The sequence below is a fragment of the Typopeltis vanoorti genome, chromosome 6, assembly GCF_054136105.1.
Source record: "Typopeltis vanoorti isolate ZY-2024b chromosome 6, IOZ_Tvanoo_1.0, whole genome shotgun sequence".
NCBI lineage: Eukaryota > Metazoa > Arthropoda > Arachnida > Uropygi > Thelyphonidae > Typopeltis > Typopeltis vanoorti.
Genome location: NC_143554.1, coordinates 114,173,015 through 114,183,073, shown reverse-complemented (window position 1 = coordinate 114,183,073; position 10,059 = coordinate 114,173,015). Strand labels below are relative to the sequence as shown.

The following is a 10,059-nucleotide window of genomic DNA, read 5'->3' as shown; positions in this document are numbered from 1 at the left end:
AAAAAATAGCGTTATTTGCTTAAAAATTGTGCTAGAATTAGAATATATTGCGGATTTAATTAGTTTAGCTTAAAAAGTTTGTTTAAAATAGAGTTAATATAGTATTTTGATAAGACACGGTAGATACATAGCATAGCACATGGCACCAAAGCGAAGAAACGCAATGTCATTCAAATCGGCGTATTTGTTTGAAGAATTTGACCAAAGGGAATTCGTCCAGTGTAAGATCTGTGGAATGTGTGCTTTACTGAGAGCGGCTGGAGTTTGGTCTGAGAGCAATAGTAGTAGTAGTAGTGGGAAAGTGTGCCGAAAGTGTCATGAAAGCGAGGATCTGAAGTTTGTCTCAGGTCGCAAGATTGACGTAGTGGATGAAAGTCACAATGTGATAGAAAATTGTGGTGTAATAGAAAATTGTGATGTAACGCCAAATAGCATAGAGACTGAGTTTAAAAGTGATACAGTTGAATGTGAAAGTAAAAGTACAGAGCGAAAGAATGGTTTGACTGATAAAAATAATGAAGAGTTAGCTGCACTGAGGGAGATAGCTTGGTTGCACGGAGTGATACATAGAGCGAAGCGGCAGCTGGCGCAATTACAAAAATGTCTGCCGAGTGGATCAGCTAACAAAAAGAAGCAAGTGCGTGATAAGATAAATAAGAGCACAATCGGGGGAAGAATCAACTAACGCCTTTTATTATCTAATAGGAAGTAGGCGAGGCCTTTATACCCTGTCTAGCTTTTGGAGACTGAGTGGGCAGTTCAATCTCCACCGGTAGCCAATGAGAGATAGCTGGCCCATGTCTATCACTAATTATAGCAGCCGCCGATGAAGAGGTTGGCAAACAAGTGCTGCCATCTCTTGGTACCCAACCCTAACAAGATATGTCACTGTCTGAAATAATGTGGGTACTACGGTCGATTTTCTTGAGTTTACGGGACGAAAAACCCGAGTTTCCGGGAGGAAAAACCCGCTTGCCTGTGCCAGAGATCGACTAACTCGGGAACCGGTCGAAGATAGGCTTAGAAAAAGTTCCTCCAGTCAGTGACTAGACTAGAACCTAGGTCTAACTTCAAGCGGCCAAGCGCAGAGGACGCAAGTGCCACTTCCACTGAGCTACACAGGCAGCACGATCGGGATTGAAAGAAAAATTTAGGAGCGAGTGTTGTATTGTGATTCAGTAGTAAAAGGTGTAACAGATGATAGTATGACAAAATAGTGCTTTTCGGGTGCGAAAATTAATAATGTAAGTGAGGCTCTTAGAGTACAGAAGAATAGGGTGAAAGAAATGATAGTAGTAGTGGCCGGAACGAATGATTTAAAAGGTGAAAAATTTGGTATGAGAGAGGATATGAAAGAATTGCTAGAGGTAGCAAAAGGAAAGAGTGAGAGAGTTAAGATAGTGAGTCTGTTGCAGCGGTATGACAGAGTAGAGTTGAGAAGAGTGCCATAATTGCGAATGGCTCTATTCATAATTTATGCAGGAGGAGTGGTGTGGAGTTTGTGGATGTGTGGAGTGAGTTTTACCGGCGAAAGAACTCATACAAGAAGGATGGTTTGCATCTGAATGGATTTGGTGTTCGGAGAGTGGAAAAATTGTTATGCAATGAAGTGAAAGTGGATGTGCAGAACCAGGGAAACTAGAGCTTTTAGGGAGGGTGGGGATGCTGTTGAGAGAACATGCAGACATCAGTGAGGCAGTTGAGTGTAAGAATGTGTATAATATGTCTGAGTTAGAAAGAAGGATAACAAAAAAAAATAAAAAAAGGGATAATTAGTATAAGACTTCAAAATAGGGGTGGGGCTAGGAGACCTCTGTACTTTATCTTCACTAATGCCAGGAGTATTCGGAATAAGAAGGAGGAATTTTTGGCCTTGGTTAGTTTTTCCTGGCCAGAGGTTATTGGCGTTAGTGAGACATGGCTAACAGAAGATGCCATAGTTAGTTGGATAGAATATGAGGGGTACAGCGTGTTCAGGAAAGACAGAGAGAAGAGACGGAGGGGAAGAGTGTTATTGATGATAGCTAATGAACTGCAGTCAAAGAGAATAGAAGTTCAACTTCAGTATAGTGAAAATAGCACATTTGAGGATATCTGGGGTGAGATTGAGGTCAGCAGAACAAAATTTAAGTTGGGGTGCTGCTATAGACCAGGCGATAGAAAAGATGATGGAGAAAGTATGCATACTGCATAGGGAAATAGACTCAATGAGTGGAGGACAGATAATTATTATGGGGGGATTTCAACTATGGTAACATTGATTCGAGGGAGAAGACGACTAATGGGAGGAAGGAAATGAATTTTATGCAGTTACTAATGGATAACTATCTGAGACAGCATGTAATGGAATATGCTAGGGGTTCGAGAGTATAACCTAGCAAGTTGCCTGCCATATTCTCTTGGTATAATTCCACCTGTGTCCTTCGCGAAATTATAGGCTTTGAAGGAGTTTTTTGTTATACAAATTCATATGTATATTTTACATCAGTCACATGAAACAACAATTGATCGCTAGATGTCTCTACGTGTCTGTTCGTAGTTATTTTAGTTTGTGGCGGTAAAGTTTGTAAAGAATGTTGTGTATTGGTGTAAAATTTTATGCATATTTTTAAATTTTAGGTGTAAAAAAATAAACTATATCGTTGTGATTGAATAAAGATTATTGTCGTTATGATTTGTAAAATTTAGCTTATATCTGTGGGTTTGCCTTTTCTGAAAGATGAGTATGTATTATTTTGAAATACAATATATAAATAAGTATCACATTACTTACTTCGCTGCAAAACGAATAACCATATTAAAAAAATAAATAAATGAACCTGACATACATAGGTCGCCACCGATTTCTAGCTTGATTCCCGTCTTCTCGGGAAGGGCCATACCCAACTTGTAGTGACCCTTCCTATAATGCATAGTATTATACACTTCGAAAAAGGGCGGTGTTTGGCATTATGGGATGCTAAGACAGTTGGTGTGAAGTCATTAACCTCTATGTACAAGTAGACCAGTTACTTCATGTGCAAACTTTGTTTGCTTACACTTGGAAAAAGTAAGGTTAATTGTGAGGACAGCACAATGTATTATGGGAATGATGCAGAAACACTGACATGTTGAAGTAAGGATCTTTTGATTCCTTTGTACAAGACTTTGATCATGCCAGATCTGGATTACTGTGCATGGATGTATTATGGGAATGATGCAGAAACACTGACATGTTGAAGTAAGGATCTTTTGATTCCTTTGTACAAGACTTTGATCATGCCAGATCTGGATTACTGTGCATGGATTTGGTCCCAGGTTTTCAAAAGATGATGAGATGTTGGAGAGAGTCCAGAGACAAATAACTAAATTGGTTTCTGATCTCTGGAATGTATGAATATGAGGACAGATTGAGAGAATGCAAATTACAGAGCCTAGTGGATAGAAGAAAGAGGGGGAGAATGAACAGGACCTATGAGTTGGTAAGGAGTAATTACCAGATTAATATGGATGAGATTTTTCGTAGAATATCGAGACGGAGGAATGACCTCTTGTTCGCTGAGAGTGTGGTGAGTGTGCGGACAGTGAATGCATTTAAGTTGAGATACGATGAAATGTGAGAGTGACACATCTCACAATAAGTCTCTTGACTCCATGGAGATCTGTTGATAATAATAATAATAATAATAAAGAATTAAACGAAGAATATAATTTCTTAGCATCTTTAATTTATAGTATAACCAAGTGAAAAAAACCTTTGAACAACCGTTCATGCTTTAACACAAGCCTCGCTGTTTTCACACAAAGCAGTCATAATGCAAATAATTTGCCAGGTATTCCATAAAATATGGAATAAAATCTTCCATAACTTTTGCCTATCATCTTAATTCAAAACCTACTTGAAGTCAATAAAACAAATGATCACAGATTTCTAAAATTGCAAACATTTCTCAAAGACCTGACTCATTGAAAATATTTGGTTTATGCAGCACTTCTTCCCTTTTTGAATCTACCTTGTTCATCTGTAAGTTGCTTGTCAACTAAGTCCTCTGTTTTGTTGAGTATAATAATGCAGAAGACTTTACCCGGAATAGACAAACTGATTTTCCTATAATTTCACACCATGCACTCTTCTCCTTTCTTAACAATGGACACTATTATATTTTTAGTGAAGTTTCTGGATGGCAGTAGTGTGTTGAAGGAAAAAGAATGTTAAAAACCTACATATAGATTTAGCCTTGTATATTTTAGTGGATGGAGATGAGTTGTCTGATGGCCACCATGATTGTGTGTGTGAATGGCCATTGAAAGCAGAATGTATGGAGAGAGAAATAGAATTGGTGAGAAAGGAGATGGAAGAAATGAAGACTAAGTTGAAGAGGATGAATGAAGATCCTAGAAGGATAGAAAGGTTGGCTAGTGTGAGAGGAACCAGAGTAGGTGTAAGAAAATGGCATCAGGTGTAATAGAAAGGCATCACAGAGCAATGCAGAGAGGATGGTGAGAGAATGAGAGAGAGAGATGGGAAGAGAGATAATCGCAGAAAGTTGTGAGAATGTAGAAGCAAGGGAGAGAGAGGAAATATGAGAGGCAGTGGAAGAGAGGAAATTGCAAAAAGACAAGAGAGTGTGGAAGCAAAGGGATAGAGAGAGAAGATGAGGGAGAAAGGAGAGAGAGAGATTGCAAGCCGTAAGAGTCGGGGATGCCAGTGAGAGGAGGATGAATGAATCTGTTCTGAGTATCATGTATGGAGATTCAATGATTCAGGGTGTGCATAGTAGAGTACCTGATGGAATGATAGAGAGTGTGGTAGTGGTAGTGAAGAGGGATGAAAGTGTGGAGGAGATGATACTAGTGGTTGGAACTAATGATCTGAGAGGTAGCATTAATTGTGTAGCATGAGATTTGAGGTTGATGTTATACATAGTGTGGCAGAAATGTATCCGAGGAAAGATAGTGAGCATGTTGCCATGGTATCATAATACATAGTGGAGAAGATGAGCAGTGATGACGATTGAGCTGATAGTGAGAAATGTGCAGAAAAAGGGGTCAGGAATATATTGATGCATGGAGTACATTTCAGGATATAAGGGATTTGAATGCAGAAGGGTTTGGGCGTTTGAGGGACTCATGTTTTATAGGGAAGCGTCAAGTCTGGATAAGGAAACTAGAATTACACAGGTGGAATATTGCAGGGATGGCCTCATGTGAGGATAGTGGCTTGAGAAATAAGGGGATGTACACCATATGACTGGAGTAATATTGGCTATAAGAAGGCTGGCAATACCCTTGTTTTTCTGTATATAAATGCTAGTAGCATTAGGAATAAAGGGAATGAGCTTGTGGGGATGTACACTATATTACAGAGCCAGCTGACTATGAGGGGAATAATAATGGCTATGAGATGGCAGGCAGTACACTGGTTTTTCTGTATACAAATGCTAGGTGCATTAGAAAGAAAGGGAATAAGTTTGTGGCATTGATTTACTCAATCTCTCCAAAGGTTTTTATCAGTGAAACTTGGTTAACTGAGGATGATGTTCTAATAGGAATAGAAATCAAAGTGTGTAACATATTTTGACAGAATAGCGAAGGTAAATGTGGTGGTGGTAGAGTATTTTGTGCACTCTCAAGGTGGAGAATCTCTGGAAATAACACTAATGGCTTTGATAGTATATGGTGGGAGATGGATATTTATAGGTCAGGATATTTAGTGGGATGTTGCTACAGACCATGGAATATAGATGGTGATGAGCAGGAAATCTTTAGGCAAATTAGTTTGGCGAGTGCAAAATGGGCAATCATTACGGGTAACTTCGACTATAATGATATAAACTGGGCAGAGGAGACAGCATGCAGTCATAAGAGAACTGCTATTTGTTGGATTTCTTGAGGGACAAATGTCTTAGGCAACATATAATGGAACACAAGGATCAAGATTTCAGGATTTGGTCATAACATCAGAGGATAGGATCTGATTATGACTGAGATGACATTCCCCCCCCCCTTTGTTGGTGCTAGTGATCATGTAGTCCTGACTTGGAGGATGAATAGGAATGTGGAGGTATCAAAACAGAAGGAAGTTATGTGGGATTGTAAGGCAGCTGACTATCATAGACTTAGAAACCAGCTGGCAGTAGTGCAGTGGATGAAAGAATTTAAAGGAAGAGGGGTTGCTAGTGCATGGGATATTCTTAAGAAAAAATTGTTGAATGACAGATTGTGTACCTTGAGTGAAGATGATAAAGAAATTTGAAAGATATTGAAGTCAAAAGGAATAAAAGAGAAATTGTAGAAGAAAAAGAGATTATGGAAAGCATATAAAGAGAGAAGTAGAGAGCAGTTGCATGAGGAATATGTCTCAGGCTAGGAAAGTGACTAGTATCGTAAGGAGAGAAAAAATAGAATATGAGAGGAGACTGGCACTGCAATCCAAGGAGAATCCAAAGAGGTTTTTGCCATGTGGCGAGTAGGAGAAAAAATGATAGTGGATGGATTATCTTGCTGGGCACAGATAGGAATTGGGTTACCAAAGCAGATCATATAGTTGAGCTATTTAATGATCACATTATTAGTGTTCCATCCTTGTACTACAGGCTTTATTCCTAGAAGGATAATGGGTGATAAAGTGTTAAAAATGAATGAAGAGGATGTATTCTGGATATTGAGTACACTAAATGCCAATAAGGCAGGGGAACTCAATGGAATTTCATCATGTGTTTTAAGGGAATGTGCTATTGTTATTATGTGACACCTCCAAGGAGTCCATATACTCATTGAGGGAGGACACCTACTCTACACCTCTGTCTCCACCAGTCAATCCATCAACCACAGTGAACCTCATTATCTACACCAATGCCATCTACTCCCCATCACCACTAGTATTTTCACAGACAATCACAAACATCCATGCCTATGCTTGGATTCAAACCTACAGCATTTTGGCTGGAAAGTGGATACGCTAACCACTCAGCCAACCAGGTTGGCAAATGGAACTCACTATGCCATTAACTTGGCTGTTATCGATTTGTTAAAGGGTGCTCTTGTTTTAGTAATCTGATTACCTTTGAGCAGTAGATGAAGATAATACATATACTGTCTTATATATATATATATATTATTTATTTATTTTTTAATTTCATTTTTTGTACTAAATTGAAGGTATTGATTGTTGCCCTTGTCTTGCTGTTATGCAACTGACATGATACAGCTTCATATATAATGAATAGATGGAAACTGGGATTTATATTGTAGCACTTTTCAGAATTAAGGATTTGTTTAGATTCAGGAATTTTTTTATCCATGCTGTAATAGTGACTATCTAGCATTTCCATTCTTTCACATTTAACTAATGTCTTTATTTCTAATATCGTCAGAGGTTTTAAAAGTCTATGGGTTTTTTATGTAGTTGATTTCTTGGTTTGTCTTTGGCAGAACCATACTTGACCAGCATCATTGTACTTCAGGTATTTCATACTTGTTTGTTTTGGTTTGGCTTGGCTTGTCAAAGCAAAGACATGACTTTGAAGAGCAGATAGAAGGGAGTTCTGATTTTGTATATAAGTACTTTTGTTGTTCTGATGAAAACAGATAATTCTCTTATAGTCTGTTTTTTCTCAGGGAGGTTAAAGTCATTTTCCTAACAAAATTTCTCATCTGTTGCCATCTACAAAAGACAAACTGTCACCTTTATCATTAGCTGGCATTTACCAGATACCTTGTGAATGTAATCTAACATACATAACTACCATTCTATGGAAAAAATAATTAATGAACATCAATATTATATTGTATACATGAAACTTCAAAAATCTGGTCTGGCACAACATATTTTGACACTAAACACAGTATCCAGTGGGATGAAGCTCGTCTTCTCCATAGAAGCAGGTTTAAATATGAACACTTTTCCAAAGAAAGTTGCAAAGTTCCTTTAACTTCGGCCAAATCTGAATCAGAATGATTGTCTCTTTCTCTCCCCCAAAAGTTTCGGAGATTCTTATCTTATGTAACCATCAAAAATAGTTTTTAATAATATTATTTATTAATATTGATTTTTAGCATGTGGCAACAGTTTTTAATTGGTAAGCCATCGACTGTTGTATGTACCTTGTATTCCTGTTCTTTGATTTGCTTGTTTCTACACACTCATGATATACTGTTATTTTCAATATGAAATATCTGTACTTTCATTACATTAAAGTTAATTACTGTGGTTATTGTGTAATTTATTGTTTAAAGATTAAAGTCATGAAAGTTAGTGGATAGTGAAGGATAGTGAAAGGAGCTCATTTGAGGCTATTTGGTGTGAGATTGATACTGGCAGAATAAAATATACAGTTGGGTGCTGCTATAGACCAGGTGATGGAATAGATGGTGGAGATGGTATGCATAAACAGATTGATGAAATGAGTGGAAGGAGGGTAATTATTATGGGGGATTTCAACTATGGTAACATTGATTGGAAGGAGGAGAGGACACATGTGAGAAAGGAAATGGATTTTATTCAATTATTAAGGGATAACTATCTGAAACAGCATGTAATTGAAAATACTAGGGGTGTGAGAGTGCTTGACCTGGTAATAGTATCTGAGAATCTGACTGTAATGAATATGACCATGTTGCCACCTATTGGTGAGAGTGATCATAAGGTCTTGACCTGGGAGGTGGCTAAAGGTGTGAAATTTGTGATTAAGACAGGGCATATGTGGAATTACCGTGCTGGCAAATATGACAAGCTTAGGAGATTGCTTGGATCAGTGCCATGGCATGTACAACTGCAAGGGCTGGACGTCGATAGAGCATGGGAAGTGATCAAAGAGCATTTACAAGAGGTTATGGCTGATTGTATACCTAAGGTCCGAATAGTGAAACAAGGAGGGGTTAAATGGATGAATAACACCATTAAGCTTGAGCTGCAAAAAAAGAAACAACTATGGAGGGAATTTAAAGAAAGGGGTGACCTGCAGGCACACGAGCGGTATAAAGTACAGGCTAGAAGGGTAACGAGTGTGGTAAAAACAGCAAAAGCCGATTATGAAAGAAAACTAGCTATGCAAGCAAAAGAGAATCCCAAACAGTTCTTTCAATATGCTGCAAGCAAGAGAAAAACCGTACATGGCAAAATGATTTTCAGGAATGACGATGGTAAAGAGTTCACTGAACCAGTCGATATAGTGGAGTTACTGAGCGCGCACTTTGCAAAAGTATATCATCCAGGTGGTGACGTTGAAAAAATGAAGGAACCATTAGTTTATATGGGAATTGTGATGAATGAAGTGGAGGTGAATAGTCTATTACAGAACCTTAATGTGAATACATCTGTGGGATTGGATGGTATACCGGCACGGGTCTTGCATGAAGCGGCTAATGAATTATCAGTGCCCTTGACCATGTTGTTTAATCTGAGTCTCAGGTCTGGCTTAGTCCCGAAGGCGTGGAAAGAGGGGAAAATAGTTCCACTGCATAAAGGAGGATCCAAGACTATGGTTGCAAATTACCGACCGATCAGCATATCAGGAGTCATTGTCAAGGTCTTGGAAAAAGTAGTCAAGGGAAAAATACAGGAATGGATTGATGAAAATGAGATACTGTACAGAGGACAGCATGGCTTTGTGAAGGGTAGATCATGCCTCAGTAACTTGCTCAAGTTTTATAACAGGGTGACGGCTGAACTGGATAAGGGAAATGGGTTTACAGTGATACTGCTGGACCTGGCAAAGGCGTTTGACAGGATACCACATGGAATTCTAATCCGTAAACTACAACATATGGGAATGGATATAGGGTTGGTGAGATGGATAGCTGGGTGGTTGATGGAGAGATATCAAAGAGTAGTTTATTCAGGAGTAGAGTCCAAAAAACAGCCTGTGACTAGTGGTGTGCCACAGGGTTCTGTTCTTGGACCACTGCTGTTTAATCTGTTCATTAACGATATAGGGAATGGTCTAAGTGGGACAGTTCATTTGTTCGCTGATGATGCAAAGTTGGGTAGGGCGATAGTGAATGCAGAAGATGTCAAAGTCTTGCAAGATGACTTAGATAGATTGGAGTTCTGGACTAAGGAGAATGGATGTCAATTTA

The 10,059-nt window shown here is 38.6% G+C and overlaps 1 protein-coding gene across 1 annotated transcript in view; it reads left to right on the top strand.

The window, feature by feature from the left end:
- Positions 1 to 2,581: 2,581 nt before the first annotated feature.
- LOC150105827 (uncharacterized) overlaps positions 2,582 to 10,059 on the top strand; it is a 112,179-nt gene continuing 104,701 nt past the window's right edge. Inside the window, exon 1 of the mRNA XM_090393611.1 lies at positions 2,582 to 2,723. Coding sequence (XP_090249737.1) covers positions 2,720 to 2,723 — 4 coding nt within the window. The 5' untranslated portion in view covers positions 2,582 to 2,719. The remainder of the gene's footprint in view (positions 2,724 to 10,059) is intronic.